Below are 21,651 nucleotides of genomic sequence, written 5' to 3' on the forward strand. Positions count from 1 at the left end.
GAGGGGTTTGAGGTGAGAGTCACCATGCTCTATACTTGTAAAATAAAAAGAAATAATGAATAAATACAGTATACCTACTTTTGGCCCACGATGCTGTGAGTGCTGCTCTAGGGTGGGGGGTGATTGCTTGCCCGACCCAGACACCATGAAGAAAGAAAATTAATGGACAGACATTCTGGCCTGGTTGGTTGTCAGTAAAATTCCCGGTTCGGGAGGCCATAGTGGAAGAACAGAGGCTGTCTGCTTCCCTGGGTCATATATTTCCCTGATAAATGGGGTGGCAGCATTCCACTAGTGGAGCTCCCATTTGTACATCTGCAAGGCATGATGGGAGTTGGAGTCTGGATGCTCAGCCCTGTGAAGTACTAGGGTGCTGCCAGGAGAAGTTACAGGGGACTGTTGTCTCCACTTTGGGAAGCTTCTGTCAGGCCCTGAAGAAGTTCAAATGCAGAAAGTTGTGGCACCATAAGTGCTCCTATGTCCTGCATAAATGAAGCCACCATGTGTTTGTCAAGGAGACAGAGTCAGGCAGACATCCAATTATATTGGATGGTGGCGCAGTGGGTAGCACTGCTGCCTCGCAGTTAGGAGACCCGGGTTTACTTCCCGGGTCTTCCCTGCATGGAGTTTGCATGTTCCTCCCACAGTCCAAAGACATGCAGGTTAGGCGATTCTACATTGTCCCTGGTGTGTGTGTGCGTGTGCCTTGCGGTGGGCTGCTGCCCTGTCCAGGGTTTTTTCCTGCCTTGTGCCCTGTGTTGGCTGGGATTGGCTCCAGCAGACCCCCGTGACCCTGTAGTTAGGATATAGCTGGTTGGGTAATGGATGGATTTTGGATGGACTGATATGGAAGCCTGTTTAGGTCCTGTTAAGTAATAACTTTTATTTTAACTTGGAATTGTGTTTTGTGGAGATGTGTCTAATGTTTGGGGTTCTGTGGCACCGTCTTTTGATCATATACTGTGAAAGCTCAAGGATGCCAGACAGCCCCAAACCCCAACACGAACACACCTCCAAAAAATACCAAACCACAAGTTATCTTTCTTCTAATCACCTCTCCTCTATTCACCACACTGCTGTCCACCATGTAAGTATTGCTCGTCCACCTCCCAGCTCCAAATCTACTGGACAAGGCAGTGTGGTCCCTTTTACTGAGGAGCTGGGAGTACCTCTGGTGCCAGGGCTGTTGCCTGTTGAAAGTACTTCCTGGTCACACAGAAGTCCTACATAACAGGAAGTAAATCTTCCTGCAGCACCCTCTTGTGGCACCCACAGACCTCAGCAGGGCTGCGATGACAGACTACAATGACCTGCATTCTCTGCTGGTTCCCAAATGGGCACCGTTATTGAGGGCCGCTGCCATCCAGCGACTGGGGGGAATAAATACACCCCAGCAACAGTCCTTCTCTGTTCTCCTCTTTTATCCTGGAGAGGAAAGATGCTACACGCGTCTGGTTAGGATGCCTGCTCATTTGTCTGGGGCTTCCCGCCTGGGAATCATTTCTTCTGGCTGGGATGTCCGTCCATCCATTAGGGAAGCCTTGTCTGGGTGTGACATACTTCCCTCTCTCTGCCGGGATGCCTTTCTGTCCACTCTTCCATCTATGTAAGGTATCTTCCCTATTGCTTGTTGTGATGCTTGTGATCCTGTGTGACACCTACAATGCATATATACAGTTTACATTTACATATACTGATGTCAAATTTACCCTTTCTTTCTATGGTCTTAGAAGAAATTATGGGTTTTTAGGCTTACCTTAAAAAAAATACTACAACATAAAATTCTTATGTCAGATATTGGTGTGTTTCACTGTATTTTATTTATTTATTTATTTGTAAATATTTATTTTTGCCTTTCATTTCATTTTGTATTCACAATACCACATTCCAGTGACATCAAGAATGCCATAGATAGTGCTGTAACTATGCATTAGTGCCATTATGGCCTTTTGTATATAAACATAGGGTAAAGCAGAGCTTCTATACTTAGAATTTGTTTTCTAACAGCAAGATGAGATTCTACCCATTTCTGGCAAAATGTATAACTATGGAAGATGGAAAAAAATGTACAATTAAGGAGGAAAAAAGAAATGGAAAACTCATCATTTAAAGAACAATTATGTGCTTGGAACAAGAGAAAAACAAAGAATCATTCATATGAAGGCTCCAGAATGAACCTTTATTTATACAGAGCTAACAGGTAAACAACCATGAGTAGATAGTAGTACATCTGAAAAAAAGCTAATGAACTAATGCTTTTAGAAGGACTCTTGATGCACACAATAACACTATTTAAATTCAGGATTTCAAGATCTGTCAGTATCCTGCAATGTTGTCTGCTTTACATTATACTGTATATGTCAGTTTTGTCCATATACTGTATTAGGAGCCTTTCCAAAAAAAAAAAAAAAAAATCACATGTAAAGAACCATTCACACAATGAAACAGATCTCTGTCACATGAAGGTTCTATGAGAAATCACACAACCCAACAAACAGATATTTAAGAATCATTATTTTCTAAACATATGTTAAAATGGACCTTGGACTCCACAAGTTTGTTTTTTCAAGGAATGCTGCTGATGGGAGTTTTCATTTTCCTGTTTTCTATTGTGAAGTGGCCATATCTTAATTAAAACATTAATGGACGTAACATCTGGGCTGGACTGGCACTCTGCCTTGAGCCAGATGATTGCTGGGATAGGCTCCAGTTACCCATCAACCTTCTCTGGATAAACAGGTTAGAGAGATGGATTAACATAACATTGTCTTGATTTATATCAATCAAATTGAAATTTCTGCATTTTACTGTGCGTTCAACTTCATTTATTATTCATTTACATTTAAATGATGTATGGTTTAATTATCTTTGTAATTGTACAACTAGTATTATAGTTGTACTAGCTGCTGAAATTTAAGTAATCAACATAGACCTCAGCGTCAATGCCTGCAGTGCACCATGCAATGTGTATGTCTCTATTATATGACATTTGGTATGGAATTCTTAAAAGCAGTGTTAATGTATAAGATGCGCAGTCGGTTGGAATGACACACGCAACGTATTTTATAAAAATGTTTGTGATGCGCCATCTTTTGGAACCATAGAGACATGGCAACCGACGGACTCACAGAGTGACATAAAGACACTAACTAACCTTTTTATTAAGGGTAAAACAGGTCTAGAAGGATTGGTTACAAATAATCCATGTATTTTAATTGTCAACCATATTTAAATATAACACCCCTTTCATTAATAAACGCATCATTAATAAACGCAACACTGGTTTCTAAATGATATTTTTATAAAGTACATTATGTTTGAGTTAAAACTAATTGAAAAGGATACAGCAATATTTCTTAATAATATAGCCACACGATTAATGTAGACCTAGATATTAATGATAAGTAATTTACATCACATGTTTAAGCGTAATAAGTTGCCAGCAATTCTCTCTTCAAACGGCCCAAACGAAAAATTATATTCAAAACTTCATTTGCCTTGCCCACACCGGCGACGCAGCCATGACCGTTTGATCGGCGCATGCCCTTCACGATCCTGCAACTGAAGCAGTTGTCCGCCATGTTGGCTCAATACAATTTTTAAACGCTTTTCCGTGGTCGCCAAAAATGCGAATTGTATTTTTTTTTTCGTTTCACTGAAGAAATTAAGTCATTTTGTAAAGTTGAATATTAAGCAAAGTGTATTTTCTAATTATAATACCAAAAACAAAAAATAAAACGAAAAAAATAATTATATCAGCGATGGGCGGGGCGGTGAGCGGAGACATCGCGATGTACAGCGTTGTTATTTTGGCGCGGGGTTTTTGATACTGTTGTCCGTGAGCGATTTACAAATGGAGTTACTGGAAAATTTAACTTTATTAAAAATCAACGAGCTATCTAACGGTAAGATTGTTTGTACTGTCACTCTTTTATGTTTCCGGGTGTTATATGTATTTGTCGTGAACCGCTTTTACAGGCTGTAAATAGTACATCTTTTTAAAACAGTAAATTAAAAGTTATTTCGAGTAATATGGTTAAAACGCAATTCTAATAAATGTGTCCGTCACAATCCTCGCAAGTAATTAACCGAGTTTGATTTGATATCCTTGGGGAAAATAACTGTTGAAATGTCGACATGGAGTACACCCAGATACTAGATATTTAGAGATGTCCATTTCTTTCTTAAATACAATATGCGAGTATGTGTATAGATACCTCCTGAACGTTACCAGGAAGCATTTTAACATTTTGAATAGGAGGTCAGAGAGAGTTATTAGTCATGAATAGAAATAAGCATGCCGCTTATTGTAATAAAGATGGAACAGTTAAGTCAGTTTTCAAACAACGTCATTCATATACAAAACTATAAAACTACGAAGGGCGGTGAAAGCGGCTCAGAACTGCTGAACAGCTGCTTTCTGTGCAGGACATACAGTATATCAACACAATGACAAGCAGTATTATTAAATGCCACAGCCGTCCTGCACAGTTATGTAACTGAATTCAATGTTCTGGTGAACGACACAGTACCTTTGGCACTCGCACCACTAGATTAAGATACCGTTTGTATCTACTGGGTATTTATGCTAGTTTATAACCACTTACACTGACAACGTTATGAATGTTTCGTGTGTGTGTATGGGCATTATATACCTATATAAGCAATTTCAGTTGAGAATTAGGACACCGAATGAACGGTTGCTGAAAAATGGGGCTTTGCCATCCTTTATGAATAGTAAATTACAGGTATTTCAAACAGGAATAGATTAGTGATGTCTTAAATCAATTTAATGGTATCGTGATTAAAAAAAATGCCAATTTGTATCAAATACATGAATATTTCTTAGTGTGTCCAAAGTTTTGACTCTGTGTGTGTATATGTGTGTGTTAGGTTAAGTAGAGTTTATTATCCCAGAGGGAAATTTGTTTTAAGCACTTTGAGCTACATTATTTGTATGAAAATGTGCTATATAAGTAAAGGTTGTTGTTGTTTGCAGCAGAAAGTACAAAAACAAAAGTCATTGCTACAGAGATCCAATAGATAAACAAAGACACAACATTTGTCATTCAATTGTATTGCATAAACACACACTCAAGATCAATGTATAGAAGAATACTTGCTTTCAACAGTGCACAAAATAATGAGAATTTAACATTTAGCAGCATCTCTACAATAATTTAAAATGCTTATAGCTCTAGGAATAAAGGAGTTCTTAAACCTGTTGCTCTTTACCTTTGGAAGCCTAAATCAAATGCCGGATGGCATCAGCTGGAATTTAGAGGAAAGAAGATGGCTGCTCTCTGACAGAATTGAGTTGACCTTCTTTCTAACCTGTTTGCAATACATTTCATTGATAGAGGTCTGCTGTGAACCAATAGTTTTAATGCAAATTTTTATAATGTCAAGGTGATATATATTCTTATTGCAGAAGTTGCCAAAACAACAAATAACAGCAAATGTAACAATGGATTCAAAAAGGACTTATTAAAAAGTGTCACTATGGCTCTGTCCACTGTAAAACAGTTGAGTTTCCGTGTGTGTATTTATATACATTCATATATAAGTCATATGAGCCTTTTCAGTTTAAGCAAAAGAAGATTAAGAGTTGACATGACTGAAATGTTTAAAATTATGAAGAGAATTAGTACAGTGGTTTGAAACCATTACATTAAAATGAGTTTAGCAAGAATACGGGTATACAGTTGGAAACTTGTTAAGGGTAAATTTCACCCAAAGATTAAATTTTTCTTAACACAGGGCACCATAAATAGATGGATTAAGTTACTAAGTAGTGTAATAGACAGTAGGAGTTTAAGGGCCTTCACAACTAGACTTGATGTTGTTTTGGACGAATTAAGTAGTTAGGACTGGCAAGCTTTCTTGGGCTGAATGGCCCTTTCTCATCTAATTTTTTTTTTTACTGTTCCTTATTTATATACAGTATATTTTATATAAATCTAATACTTTGTGTCTGTCTGGTTGCTATGTATCTATATGGCACATCATAAACATTTTTAGTAGTAAAATGCATTGCATATGTCATTCTAATAGTTGGCACATCACAAACATTAACACTGCTTTTACAAATCCAGTACCAAGTGGGATATACTAGAGACATATGCATTGCATAGTGCACTGCAAATGTTAACGCTGAGGTCTACATTGATTACTTACATTTCAACCTATCATAGATGCATGTGTGTGTATATGTGTATACATAATATTTAAAGTCTTTTGTTGTATTTGTATTTTTATTTTTGGTTTTGTACACTACTCACTAATCAATTGAACACACATAGTCACAACGACAATATCACAAAGTATGAACTGAAAATTCAAAAAAAGTAAGCTGTCAGCTGGATCACCTTTCTTTTCAGTTTTACCTGGACAGGTGGCTCCAAAACAAGCAATCTATACACTTGTCCATTGTGCATTTTTATCCAAAATATTATGCAGCCAAGGTAGCCATTGGAGTGCCTAATGTGTCTGAGGTGGAACTCATTTAAGTCATATATAATACATAATGATCTGGATGTATTTGTCACTATTTTATGTTCTAAAAGAAACAACTTAGTATCACAAAAAGTTAAGGCGTGATAAATGTAAAATGATGTACACGAAATGTGTTTTTAATCTCAAACCGTAATTTGGAACCAAATACATATTTGGGATAAAAGTAGCAGATCATAGTTGTCACTAAGGTAATGAGAATTTGTGTCAAAGAGTAAAGGAAAGCTTTACAGTTGCGGGTAGTCTGTAGTATGTGTTTGAGTTTAGGGATTTGTAGGTAAATACTATAGTTGGGAAATGTGTGTTTTCTATCTATTCATCAGAAGTTTGTTTAGGTAAACTAGGTGGAGTTCATTGCATTTACCACATATTGAGATGATAGCATTTTCAGTCATTTTGTGTAGGAAGACTGTTACAGTACAGTAAAGTATGATTGCAGTAATGTGATATACAAGTAATTGCATTTTTTTATTTTATTGATTTTATTAAAATCACACATTACTCCATACAAATAAATCAATTTTGTACAAACATAAGATCGAAAACAAATCAACCCCCACCCCTGAGAAAGAGAGTTAAGCCAGCAGAGTAAAACTTAAAGCTAGTAAATATAAGTAAATAGATGAATTAATAAGTGAGTAGTGATAAATGGAGAAATCATCAGTGCTTTAAAAGCTTATTCTAAAATGTTATTGATCAGATCCCGCCAGGTTCTGAAAAAGTTCTGCACAGATCCTCTAAGTGAGAATTTAATTTTTTCCAGTTTCAAACTGACTTAGAATAGGAGAGTGGGGATTCTTCCAGTTGAGCAAGATAAGTCTGTATGCCAGTAGTGTAGTAAAGGTAATTACGGTTTGTCCTTCTCCACTTTAAGCCCATCTGGGAGTACACCAAACACGGCTGTTAATGGGTTAGGAGGGATTGAGACACCAAGGCTGTCTGATAGGAATTTAAAGATTTTTGGTCCAGAATGATGTTAATTTGGTGCAGGCCCAAAACATGTGGCCCAGTGAGTCTGGAACTTGATTGCAACGCTTGCAGGTTGGACTTTGCCCTGGAAACATTTTGGACAATTTTAAGTGAGACAGATGTGCTCGATAATTAATTTTGAGTTGAATAATTGTATGCTTTGTGCATATGGAGCTCAAGTGGATTCTCTGCATTGCTACTTTCCACTCCTTTTCTGAAATTATTGAGTGAGAGATCCTTTTCCAACTGTCCTTTTGGATCTTTGAAAGGGAGGGACTGTAAAATGGTTTTATATATTACAGAAATGCTGTCTGAGTCCTGAGTAATTGCATTATTGATATGGATTATTGCATTGATGATAAACATACTTCAGTAATTTTGTTCTGATATGAATCTGGAGGATGCACAGTGCAGACACTGAATTTTACACCTGTATGCCATTTGTCGTTATTTGCTGTTGTAAATTATATACAGTATAGCACAGAAAAAATGTTAGAGGTCTGTTAATGAAAATAAATGCAAGAAAGCTAAATTTCTTCTAAACATGTGTGAACAATTAATTAATTATTTAGTTGAGTACAGTAGAGTTTAAATATGTCTGTCTTCCCTGTGTGCGTAAATATCTTTTTATTTGACATCATCATCTCAGCAATGGTCCTGTTTTCCTATTTTGAAAGTATTTGTTCTTAATAGTAGTTTTTGAATGGCGTTTCTTTTAAGGCATTTTCATTTTCTTTTTGTTAATTTTAATTATTCTGTCTTGCTTTTCTAATAGAGGGCTATAGTTCACATTGCTTCAGATTATCAGAATATTTTCAAATATTTTTATTTTTGAAAACTTTAGTCTCAATAGTTCATTATTTGTATTTTCTTTCTGCTGTGATATGCTTTGCTATATACTGCATGCTAACACTAGGCATCATTTTATCCTTGCTGTTACAGTTTGGGTGGATACTATATGGGAGCTGGACTTTACTGAGACCGAGCCATTGGATCCCCTTTTAGAAGCACAGATCACAGAAAGTGGCCTAGATGTTTTTAGAAACATCTATAATGGATTGCTGCCTTTTTCAACAGACAACACTCCCAACACTGAAGTAAGTGTAAGACAGATTATAACAGGTCATGTATCTGTCATACATAATGTGTGTTTTTTTTTTTTAAATGTAATTATTTTGTAATAGAGGCTGCAATTTAAATGTATACCGTGTGTATAGAATAAAGCCCCTTTCTATAAAAATGCTAATTTTTAATTCAGTTGCCTTGCTAGTCCATTCACGAAACCTAAAGATTTCTGAAAGATTTGTTTAGAGACTATCTTATGCAAGCAAGAATAATTTTGACATGTCTCCTCCAGCTTTATTTTGCTCAATCCAGAGAAATAGTATTGTTATACAGGGTGAGACAGAAAGGACGGACATCTTTGAAATGGCTAGAACTCACCACTAGGTGGAGTAACAGATGTGCGGTAGGTGGCGTTAGGTTCGCGAAGTCTCAGCAGTTTTTTAATTTCTTTTTAGTTGAACCCATGGAGCCGTGGACGATAGAACACCACGTTTTTGTGTACGACTGTTTTGTCAAGAACAACCAATCTATTACCGCAGTTCAGTGTGAGTTTTGTTGCCATTTCAATATCTACAGAAATAAAGCTGTTCCCTCTTGTAACACTACCCTACGTTGGGTTAAAGCACTTCGTACAACAAACAAAAGACCGCCGGGGGCTACATGAATGGCACGTACCCCTGAAAATGTGGAAAGCGTACGACTAGCCCTGCTGCGCAGTCCAAGTCGATCTGCTTGGAAGCATTCTTTTGAACTTGACCTCAGTAATCGTTCGGTAAGGTGTATTTTACATTTAGACCTGCATTTCCATCCCTACAAATTGTCAAATACTATTTCAATATGAACTCAAATCTTTCAATAAATTTCTTTGTAAGAAAAAAAAATAACAATTTTGTGGTTTTGTAAAAAACGTCCGTCCTTTCAGCCTCACCCTGTACTTCATACACTCTGTCATGACACTAGTTATTTTGGAAAGTGTTTAGTTTATTTATTTATACATCCATTTATTTTACTCAAGTTCAAATACATTATGGTATTTGATTTGGTGCAAAGCATGAACCAGCCTTATTAACTGCAGGGCATGTACAAAGATTCCAACCCCTAAACTACACACATACTCATTCTTGTTGGGTCATTGTTGAGTTTACAACTAATCTGAAGGTCTACACTTGCATCAGAAGAATGTGTGCTGTATTGGGTGAGAGGTGCGCCATGATACAGGTAGAGAGAGGGAATGATGCCAAACTAGACAATTTTATCAACATAATTTTAACAACTTTTTTTCTTTTTTTCCCTCTTGTAGAGCATCTGGACCCAGTTTACTAAAAATAATATCCAGTCCAATGCCCTAGTGGCCTTGTTATACCACTTTGTTCAGCTGGTTCAGAAGTCATCTTGCAGCGTTGAACAGCGGCAATATGCTATGAATGCAGCTGGTCTTTATTTTTTGCTTCTTGAAGTTCCAGGCAAGAATTTTTTTTTTTACTTGAATGAGGTGAATGTGAGCAGATTGTCCTGTACTACACCCTTTCTTTGTCAAAGTTCATTGACAATTTAATGTAGAAACATCAAGCTGAATTTAATAAGAAAGTGAAATCTAAAGCAAATCTATACTAATAAAAGGCAAAGCCCTCACTGACTGACTGACTGACTTATCACTAATTCTCCAACCTCCCGTGTAGGTAGAAGGCTGAAATTTGGCAGGCTTATTCCTTACAGCTTACTTACAAAAGTTAAGCAGGTTTAATTTTTAAATTCTACATGTAATGGTCATAACGGTCGATAACAGTCGACAACGTCCGCCATGTTGAACTTTCTTATTTATAGCCCCATCTTCACGAAATTTGGTAGGCGGCTTCTCTGCGCTAACCGAAACCGATGTACGTACTTATTTCGATGGTGTGACGCCACTGTCGGCCGCCATATTGAACTTTCCAACGTCACTAATTTTCCAACTTCCCGTCTAGGTAGAAGGCTGGCCCCATCTTCACGAAATTTGGTAGGTGGCTTCCCTGCGCTAACCAAAACCAATGTACGTACTTATTTCAGTGGTATAATGCCACTGTCGGCCGCCATATTGAAGTTTCTAATGTCACTAATTCTCCAACTTCCCGTGTAGGTAGAAGGCTGAAATTTGGCAGGCTCATTCCTTACAGCTTACTTACAAAACTTAAGCAGGTTTCATTTCGAAATTCAACGCATAACGGTCAACAACGTCCGCCTTGTTGAACTTTCTTATTCATGGCCCCATCTTCACGAAATATGGTAGGCGGCTTCCTTGCGCTAACCGAAACCAATGTACATACTTTTTTCAGTGGTATGACGCCACTGTCAGCCGCCATGTTGAATTTTCCAACGTCACTAATTCTCCAACTTCCGATGTAGGTAGAAGGCTGAAATTTGGTACTTATTTCGGTGGTATGATGCCACTGTCGGCCGCCATATTGAACTTTTCAACAGTCTTTGTTACTTATGGGCCCATCTTCAACAAATTTGGTACGCGGGTTCCCAACGCTAACTGAATCCTACTTACGTACATATATACGTCCATAGCCTGCAGCTCGGTCACCGTGTGAGGCAGCGTTGGGTCCCCCATCCCAACGCCTCCCACGTTGTTGGCTGCCTTCCTATATAAGGCTGTCCGTCGCTCCAGTCTCTACATTCCCTTTCTTGCTTTGACACGGGATTCACGTCTCCCTGCTGATAACTACAGCCTTTTTATTTAATCCACGGCTTCTCCGCTGTTTTATTGTTCATTTATTACGATTATAGTTATTGTGTAGGTATTTTAGACTTACTGTACATTGTTCAGGTACCCATTTCCTTTATCATTCCAACCGTACCCGCATTAACATGTCTATCGAGGTGATCACCATCGATCAAGAAACTGTCACTTACCGAGTGGTTTCCATGCCCGGAGATGGCACCTACCTTTTTCATTCTTTTTGGTACATATTGCACGGCCATATCAGGCTCACTCTTGATATCCGGAGGAACATTGTGTCTTATGTATTGAATGACTGGGACAGGTTCAAGGTGTGGACTGATGACGGTACAGGAGATAATTATACTACACAGGAGCACTATAAGAGTGAAATGCTTAAGCCCTTCACCCATGCATCTGCATGTGAGTTGATGGCTGCCGCTGAGTTGTTCAGTTATCGCTTTCAAGTGTACCAAAATGGCCAAATATTTTACACCTTTGGACAACCGCCAATGCCCCTTAAACATCTTAGATTCACAGGTGACGATTTCAGTAGTGGACACTTTGATGTTTATGAATGTTTAAACTCTCAAAAGCTGGATGTGAAGTTATCGATGAAACTGATTGTATACTTACAACACTTGACAGATGCCGAATGTCTCTTCAACACAAGTCCTACAAATACTGTCGTCATTGAAACAAACCATGAAACTCAAACTGATTATTACAGCAGCAATCCAAGCAGTGAGATTTGAGACAAGATTACTGTTCACATGGCCAACTGTACATTGCATGCTCAAGAGAAGCTCAGCGCACAGCTTGGTCATATTACAACTGGAGGGCCGAACTCAAAATGTGGTATACAAAGAGATCCTTAACAAATAATTATTGGTATATTTTCCCTCAGTTTAAAAAGGTTTAATTTTCTTCTTAATAAAACTTTTAGGGCAGTACTTCGCCACTGCGAAGCGCGGGTATTTTGCTAGTACTTATTATTTTTTGTCTGCTTATTAGAATACACTGTTTTTATACCAGTCAGTATTACTTATTTTTGCATTAACAGGGCATGTGAGATGGTAATTTTATTTTATTTTAGCATATCTAATTTCCTTTTTATGATCCCAAAGTGCATTGGTACACTTTTAAAATATTTAAAGAAAAAAAAAAGCTGTAGCCAATGCCATTGTTTATATTAAAATATGCATATCATTTATCCATATATACTAAACCCATAAAACTTCTCATGGTGGTAATATGCAGTAAGTAAATTGCAATGTATATGCATATTAAGCTAAGCTGCTCTGTTAATGAATAAGAATAAAGTAATACTTCAGTGTGCAGATTCCAAACAAAACAAACAAACCAAAGTCCTTCTGACTTATGCCTACTAACTGCTGAGCCTCTCCGTGGGTGTTTAACAAAGCAAAAGTCTATATGTTAAATAAGCTAATTACAAGTATTGGCCAAGTGTTGTCTATGTTAATATCAGGTCATTTATTTTTGGTGTTTAGTCTGCTGACAATAGTCAAGCTGAACAGTTTTTGCAGTAGGTGTTTTATTAAATAAATAAAAAAAATCTCTTTTTAAGGCATGGTACCAGAGAACTGACAAAGCTTTAGTACTTAATAAGTATCAGAATATTGGGAAGTGAAAAGATATGTGGCATCTAACTTCTAAGATTATTTTATTTTTTTGTTTTATGCAGCAAAAGTGATTAGTGACATCAGGATTACAAAGTGGATAATTTTGCTTACCATTGCAAAAGCATTTCTTGGTTACATTCAGTTTCCTTCAGAACATCTTTTGTTAGGGATGTCTTAAAGATTTCCCTGGAATAGACATGCTATGTGCTTAGGATGCTTGGTAATTTTTAAGGCTGCATTGGGTTGAGCAATATGTTTAAACCCCTAAAGCTGAGGGGGTGGCATTGAAATCAAAGCTGCAGCAATTCATGTTATGAAAGCCAGGCAAAAAACTGTCAAATATGTGGAGAAATGGGGAATCTCTACCTTTAAACAGATGCAGTTTAAACTATTTGAAATGCAAAATAATACATATGTATAACCTAGAAATCTGATGCTATGTCACATGTAGATATTTAAGAGAAACATACTGATCACAGAACCATAACTACAGACTCAGGAATACAGTACTGGTTTCAGTTTTAACAGTTTAGGGATGAGTGCCAAATTACAGCAAAGAATGTAAGAATCCATGCATTCTGAAATATTGTGCATAATGTTTTTTTTTTTTTCTTTTTTTGTTTCACCGCAGCTGACATCTAAAGTTTTATTAATGTGCCGGATCATTCAGTTTGAATGAATGTGCAACAGCTATGTAAATGTTAAATTGTAAATATACTGATTTTCTTTTAAATTAATTTTTATTAATGATGCAGGCAGTGTTGCCAACCGGATATTTCACCCAGTGATGTTTGATAAATGTTTGGACACTTTGAAAAAGAGCTGGCCCCAAGAAAATGTCAGCAGAGGAAAGCGTAAAAAAGACACTGTAAAAAGTTCCCAAAACAAAACTAAAGGTAGGAAGCGGACCAAACCACGACAAGAGGAGATGGAGGTATGTGCATCTTTAGATGATTTAAAAAAAAAAAAAAAATCTGAAAATGCCTTTTAATAACCCTGAGTGGAGTGTCCTTTTAGGGCATAATAATACAAATAAATGTAAATAATAACATTCTTCAATAACAAGTTTAAACTTGAGTACTTTACGCCCAGCATAGGCACAGTCCTAAATATGAGGCTTCAGTTTTAAAATTAGACAATTAAAATTGCCTAGGGTTGTAGAAGTTCAAGTGTTTCCCTCTTAAGTGCTAATGACATGCTTATTCATTACCTGCTTATTCATTACTGTTAGCTCAAGTCTCTGCAGTTCTTTTCCTGTTAGCTGTGCCACATGCTAGAGCAACATATCTTTTTCTATCTTGAGTGCTGCATGCTTGTGCAGATTCTCTTTTCCTGTCAGCTAGGGCACATGGCTGCGTTGGCGCTTTCCGGAAGAAGGACCTGGAAGACCCAAAACTCAATTATATACTTGAGGTAGCCAAGTCATGAGTGATGTTACGGTTGTCACATCATAAACTCTTGATTAACACCAAGATTAAGGTTCAAGGCTAAGAGAAGCTTTCGCACGACAGACAGGCTGTGCTTAGCATATATATATATAGATAGATAGATAATGTAAGAAAGGCGCTATATTGTGCCCAACCCGACACAGATTGGACGCAGGAGGCACATGTAAAACAAATACTCTTTTATTTTTCTTCAGCTGGATGGCACGTCTTCTCCGTAATTCCTCCAGGCACAAATAACACCCAAGCACTATCCTCTATCTCTTCCACCACCACTCCTCCTCAAGCTTAGTCCTCCTTCCACTGGACTCTGGCCGTTGAGTGGTGGTTGCTGGCTCCCATTTATCAGGCACCTGAAAGTGCTCCAGGTGGTTGATTAGTGACTTCCGGCTGCACTTCCGGGTAAGGTGAAACCAGTGCCCAGAAGGGCCAGCTGCTACTGTTGCAGCACCGCTGGCGGCAGCTGCGGAACCCCACAGAGCTGTACAGAACTCCAATCCCCATGAAGCCCTGGGGGAGTCTGAGGCACCGCTGCACCCCAGGGAGGCGGCCATCTAGCGTCCAGGGGGAATTACTAGGCTTCCCACCCTTGTCCCCCTGGCAGGTGTGGTGAAGGGGCGTTCTGACCAGGCATGGGCCCCGGCCATCCGTCACAATAGATACAAGCAAAATTTATTTACAGTATATATGTTTTCTAGCAAAATATTACATCAAAGTCTAGTGCTGTTTTACTATTTGAAATGTAATGTTTATTACACCATATTAAAGTTATACTCAAACATTCTTAGATTAAGGTGGCTTTGATAACGTTTGTTGGTAGAGTGTAGTCAAATGATATAAATGAAATCATTTAAGGTTATGTGATTTAAATGGACTGAAAATGCAGTGTCAAACTTTATTTTTTTTATTTAGATTGAAGAAGAATCTGAAGATGAAGATCAGCAGGGGAACATGTGCTTTTCCCCAAATGATCTGCTTAAAATCCGGGAGGAAATTTTTTTATTACTCAAAACTTTGCTGCGGCTTCTGTCCAAGTTATCATTGAAAGATAAACCTCAGTGTATTCAGCACTGTCTTCAGGTATGAAAGATACTTCATAAAAAATATCACAAACCCTTTTTAGTTAGAGTATTCTGCTTTTGTTGTAGAGTTCTTCAATCGTTTAAATGTTTTCCTGTGAATTTGATCTTTTAAAATGTATATTTTTTATTTGACTAATGACATTTTATTTTCTATTATTATTTTAAGGAAGCTATTTTATTGCAATTTATTCTTCCCCAAACTGTGCTAATTGTTGCTGTTTGGTAATGTCCAAATTAAAAGAAAAAACTGGGTGGTATGTTTATGGAACATTTTTTTTTCCCCTTTTGTATAGCTCATCAGCTAGGTCAAGTCCTTTATTTATATACTGGACTGTACTGAATTTTAATTTGTATGAAGAGAAATAATTATAGGTTGTAAATTTGTTGAAGGACTATTTTTTTTTCTTTAACATGTGCTGTTAGTTTGCCTGTTTATGTACATTTCACCTTCCTACTTTGTTCCATTCTAGTTAATTTCCATTTGAGGAATATAGAGATATATATATATATATATATATAGAGAAGAAGACTTCCAAGATTTTTTTTTTTTATAATAGAGAGATTTAATATAACATTTAGCTTGTCAGACTTAAATTCCTTTTTTTTTCCTTGTATTTTAGATCTTAATTGAAGTAACACATTATGAACCCGTCATCAGCCAGTTGGCTTTTTTTGCTGATCCGTAAGTCTGTTGTTTTCATGTAATCATTATCTTACCAAAAAAGTGTAGTTCTTGTATTCATTTAAGAAGTTAGTAATTTTCACATTTTAAATTTTGTAAGGTGAGAGTTCCAACTGCAGGTGCTTTATTGCTATGCTAAAAATGATCTGTATAAAATGCAGAAATAACAGTTTTCATTGGCTGAATACCTTACGTGCTTTATGTCAAATAGAATGTGTGAAAGAAATTTGCTTAAAAATGTGTTGTTGGAGTAAAAGAATGGAGTGTGTTCTTTTTGTAACTGAATACATTAGTTTCAGTATACAGATACCTATGGGATGTTGGGGAAGAAATCCATTGATTCATAAGATATCTAGTCTGTTCAGGTGATAATTTGTATCACTTTCTGAAAGGTACTCTGATACTAGTGTAGAAGGAATGTTTGCCATCACTACTACAGCCACAGGAACATTAATTTATATAGCAAACTTTCATAATTGAAAGTAGCTCAACGTGCCTTACATTAATAATGGCCAAACAGAGTTGTAGAGGAAAGTAAAAACTAAGGAACAAAATGTGAAATGTACTTTTTTAAATTGGCACTTTAAATTAAACTATACATTTCCTTTTGTTTAATTTTTATATATTTCAGGGATGTCAACAAGATGAAAACCCTTCCTGAACTATGCTATCATGGCCTCAGAGTTTTATGTTCTTCTATGCATGGGGAAGGAGATCGGGTAAATCTGATGATTTTTTTCTCTTTGATAAAATTTGATCAAATCTTAACTTTTTTAATCACAGTATGATCATTGTTGTATATAAACTAATTTATAAATATTTTCACTTGTTGAATTATTTTAAGTGGCCCTTTATTTTCTTATACTACTTTACTACTCAATTTATATAATTTAGGATACCTTTAAAATCATTATAAATGTCCTCATGCTCCCTATTGCTTGTTTGATAAGTGTACTTTATTACATATTAAGAAGACTACAATAGTAGCTGTGCTTTGTTTGGATTTGCTGTTCTGATTATTTATAATATTCCTCTAAAACATACTTATGAGGTTGTTCTTATTTATGCCACATTGACCTGATAGCTTATTTGTCTTAATCCTCAGAAAATTCCTGTAGCTTTCATAAAACAAGCTAATGGTTTCTTTCACAAAACTGGATTAATATTTGATGGAATTCACTATTAAATTAGTTTCAGTCTGTTTCATATTTTGTTTTTTATTTTCATGGAATATTTTTAATAAAGCAGACCTAAATTTTTGTCTGCTTGTCCATCTATTTTCGAATTTAGTTATTCGAGAATGTTAAAATGTAAGTGCAAATTCCAGCATCAAAAGACACAAGACAAGAGTAGTATATTAACATTGTAAAATATATTTCATTAATATTTGTTTTACTTTTGTAGACTGTGCGTCGTGTCTTCCATCAAATGCTTTATGTGATTTTAATGATGAGTGGAGGTGATGGAGGAAGTCCTTCCTTGCTGTCCATTACTCAGAATGTTGTCAGTGCCAGGGAGCAAGCAGTAAAATTTGTAAGGTGAGAGTTAATACATATTATATCAACAAGGTAAACCGATTATTAAAATAATGCATCTGTCTATTGAAGCAGATAATCAAATCAAAGCAGTTTTTTTTTTTGTATTCTGCATACATAACCTTTTGTATGGTTGTAGGTTGACATCATGTTAAAGTAGCTTAAACAGCCAAGGTCATCTTACCTCATGAAATTCATTTAAATTTGTCTCTGAGAGTTGCTGTTGACCTTCATAAGTTTCCAGTATAGTGCTTTTGTTTGACAATGATGTCAGATGTTTTACCATAGGCTGTGAAGAATATGCATGACCCAGAAAGTTTACGATTGTTGAGCTGTTTTATAAAACCTATTCAAGAAAATGTTACCTTTTGGAGTGAAAATTAAAAAAAAAAAAAAAGTTTTATTTAAAGGAAGGTGGTGGTGTTATATAAAGAATGGTACTGAACTAGGGCCAAGTTGATTTTAAAAAAAAAAAAAAAAAGGCAGATGGTGTGTGCGAGTGTGTGTAGGTTGGTTTCTTTTATATTACTTATATTACTTTGGAGAGAATATTGGAGATAACAATTATGTAGGAGTATGCTTATAGTACTATAGAAGGTTACGGAGTTTCCTGGTAGAATATGAGCGGAAACCTAAAGGGAATGCCTAGCTTAAGTGATTAATTGGATCTTAAAGAATTAGGAGTTGTAGCTCAAGCAATAAATCAAACTTAATCATAATTATTTTTCCAATTATCTAAGTGAAATGTTTAATTTTTTTAATAGCAATAAGCAAAATAGTGAATGAATACATTATAGATTCTGTAACCTTTGGATATTGGATGGTAGGAATAGAAAATTTCATAAATGGACAAAAGCTATTTTATTAACTTTTTTAATGGCCAATTTTCCTATTTTTAGTCACATGGCAAAAGAAATGAAAGAAAACATTATACCAGTGATGCGTATCCTTCTCCAGCATATCTGTACTAAGGTACTGTTTTAGGTTTTGCCTTTCTTGACATTTGACTTTAAACATGAAACAGGTTCAGTATAGCAAGGCACTTGAAAGATTTCTTCTCTTTATAAAACTGTTTGTTTTTCAGGTGACAGACAAAGCGGAGTATCGTACTTATGCAGCCCAAGCTTTAGCAAAACTTCTGTGTGAGCTGCCCTCTGCAAATTATGCTTCCTTCATCGAGTGGCTATACAACTTCTCTCACAACACAAAGGTTCTTATTTCATAGATGTTCATAAATTAGTGTCTGATGCTAGTGTCTTAATATTTTATTTATTTAACTATTGATTTTTTCCATCCTTGAAGTTAAAGTGACTTTGTTAGTTTCCTTTAATTCTTACCATTATGGTACCTAAGTATCCATCGTGTCTTCCACAGAGCCAGTACAGGGTTTTTGCACTTGATGCTTCAATGGCTTTATTGGAGAACCCTGAATTGGAAATGAACGAAACAGTAGACCCAGAACATGCCAGATTTTTAAAACACAAATTCCTGATTGAAGAAATAATCTTTAGGCGTTGTTCGGATAAAGCACCAGTTGTTCGCAGCAGAGCACTGACCTGCTTTGCACAATGTCTAGAACACATAGCTTCAATGTCAGTGGATGGTTTTCAGGATGTGTTCCAAAAGTGTAAGTATAAAATTAGTACATGTGATTGACCTGTATCATTGGCCTAGCTCAATTAACTTCCATGTGCTCTGTTCTACTATGCTTTTGCCTGTATATTTTTTTCTGTCTGTCAAGTACGTGATGTATTTATTACTTTTTTGATACTTTTGCACATTTTTCAGACCCAGTCAAACTCAATCATTGTTTAGGATTTATAACACAGTATGTGAAATTAGAGAAAAACTATTGAACATTCCCATGTTTGTTTTTCCTTAAGCCTCTGCAAAGTCAATGACCGATGGAGCATTCTCTACAATATTTCCTGAACATTCAGAAGGTATGTCCATATTACCTTTCATGTGTTCTAACTTTCTAAAAGTAAATATTTAAATTCTTCTTATTAAAGTGCTAATGTAAAAAATTTTGTTTGAAAGTTAATGGAGGTATGATTGTTTTCTGAACCAAGTCAAATGCTCTGTGTGATCTCTGTTCGATTTTTATCCTGAAAATCTTCCATCTCTGTTTGACTTTTGATTGTTTATCCTTCATCCTGCAGAGTAGCTTTATGGCTGTCTGATTTTACTATTGCATGGTCCCACCTTTTATGGAAGGTTTTTAATGTAGGATATTAAATGAATATCGTGTTTTAAAGTATTTGCATAACCATGTTAAACCTTATGTTTCTGAATATAGCTAGTTCCACTGCAGCACGCCAACAGCAAAAAAGTATGGGAGTGTTTAAGTCAGTTGAGCTTACAAAGAGAACAGAAGCACATATTTTTGATGGTAGGTATGACTGTTTATAGCTATAATATTTAATAAAGTTTTTAAAACATTTATTTACAGTTTTTGCCTATCATTTTTGAGATAATGTTTGATACTTACAGTATGTTGTAGGATGGTAATGTTTTAAAGTAACTTAAGATATGCATCTTCTACAGAAAGCTGTAAATTTAAGATTTTTGTTATTGTTTAGACTGTCCATTTCACTTTTAATACTAGAATTACCAGAGCCTACGAAAAAACTCGTAAATCCGTCCCACCTTAAATTGCTTCTTAAAATCGTTCACAGCTCTCCACCAGCGTCTTTTGTTAATCTAAATGTGCTGATAAAAGAAAAGCTGCAAGTAGCCGGCTATTCCATCCCCCCACCGACTTAGAACGTGCACAAACTTCTCCCAGCTCATGCCTTGATTGATTATCTGGCAGTGAAGTGGAGTTTTAGAGTGGAAATAATAGATTGTTGTTTGGAACACACGCATTTCATGTCTGTTCTGTTTCTAAAGTTATCTGTGTAAACACATTGTTAAAACAGAAACGTTTTTTATATTCTAGTAGTAGATGATAGAATGTAGGCATAAACTATATAATGTATGAAGCCTGAAGTCCAAATATCAAATAAATATTTTCACAGAAGATACAAATCTAACACAATTACGCTTTTATTCAAAAATATAACTGCAGAAGCAAAAAGCCGCCTTTACATGCGACATTGACAGTTGTTTATTATGACTGCCTCTGTGGCGCGATAGACTCTGCTCCCGACTGGGAATCAAAAGGTCGCGAGTTCGATCCCGTGCCTCTCTGTTTTGAGACGTAAACTGCTCTTAGTCTTACTATTTTAGAATAAAAAACATATATTTGATTTCAGTCTGTAACAGCCAGTGTAATTTATGATACTTCTAAAGGTTAGCTTTGTTTTTTTTTTTTTTTTTTTTTTGTCAGTTTTATTCGATTTATGTGATTCACACATGTAGAACACATACTGTACAATACAAAGCATTTAATGTGCTACTTTAGTTACGATGGGATTTGAGAAACTAGTAAATTAAATGATTTTAAGATGAATTTATGATGTTCTACTTTAACGACAAAATAAACTAAGTGATTAATGTGGAAATTTCAAGATTAAATTTCCATACTTTTTTACCCCCACTGTGTGCCTATTTTTTTTTTTTCTTTTCTCTGTACTCTAATAAGCTTCCATATGACTCTGACGTTGGGCTACAACTCGCCTTTTCACAGCAACTTTTATTTTGGGCAATGTGTGACTTTGAACTTGAGCTTTCGAGTTTCTCCGACACTCTGTTACTCCATCAACTTCCTTTTTGTTGTTTATACCACTGTTTAAACCACAAATAGTACATATTTCTTTGCCTCCACTTGGTATTCACTGAAATTCTTCTATTTTCTCCTGTGCTTTTGTCATTGTCTTTTCACAGAACGCTAAGATTAAGGGCTATTTATATTGATTTGCATATTCAAAGAGGCGTAATTCTGGGAGTTGGGGAGTGGTCGCAGGCACATGCATGTGCTTTACTTTTCATGCTGACCGGGATTTATGTAGCAGAAGAACGTGGAAGTTGGCACACACACAGATTTATGCATCTGAATTTTTTTTTTGTGCATA

At 36.1% G+C, this 21,651-nt stretch overlaps 1 protein-coding gene across 1 annotated transcript in view; it reads left to right on the forward strand.

Moving 5' to 3' along the window:
* Window positions 1-3,782: 3,782 nt before the first annotated feature.
* ncapd3 (non-SMC condensin II complex, subunit D3) overlaps window positions 3,783-21,651 on the forward strand; it is a 33,901-nt gene continuing 16,032 nt past the window's right edge. The window contains exons 1-13 of the mRNA XM_039764158.1: window positions 3,783-3,905; window positions 8,425-8,579; window positions 9,848-10,010; window positions 13,647-13,825; window positions 15,249-15,416; window positions 16,039-16,100; window positions 16,732-16,819; window positions 17,505-17,638; window positions 18,535-18,607; window positions 18,720-18,845; window positions 19,010-19,262; window positions 19,519-19,578; window positions 19,935-20,027. Of these exons, the coding sequence (XP_039620092.1) occupies window positions 3,854-3,905; window positions 8,425-8,579; window positions 9,848-10,010; window positions 13,647-13,825; window positions 15,249-15,416; window positions 16,039-16,100; window positions 16,732-16,819; window positions 17,505-17,638; window positions 18,535-18,607; window positions 18,720-18,845; window positions 19,010-19,262; window positions 19,519-19,578; window positions 19,935-20,027 (1,606 nt within the window). The 5' untranslated portion in view covers window positions 3,783-3,853. The remainder of the gene's footprint in view (window positions 3,906-8,424; window positions 8,580-9,847; window positions 10,011-13,646; window positions 13,826-15,248; window positions 15,417-16,038; window positions 16,101-16,731; window positions 16,820-17,504; window positions 17,639-18,534; window positions 18,608-18,719; window positions 18,846-19,009; window positions 19,263-19,518; window positions 19,579-19,934; window positions 20,028-21,651) is intronic.

This window comes from Polypterus senegalus, chromosome 9 (genome assembly GCF_016835505.1).
Source record: "Polypterus senegalus isolate Bchr_013 chromosome 9, ASM1683550v1, whole genome shotgun sequence".
Classification (NCBI taxonomy): domain Eukaryota; kingdom Metazoa; phylum Chordata; class Cladistia; order Polypteriformes; family Polypteridae; genus Polypterus; species Polypterus senegalus.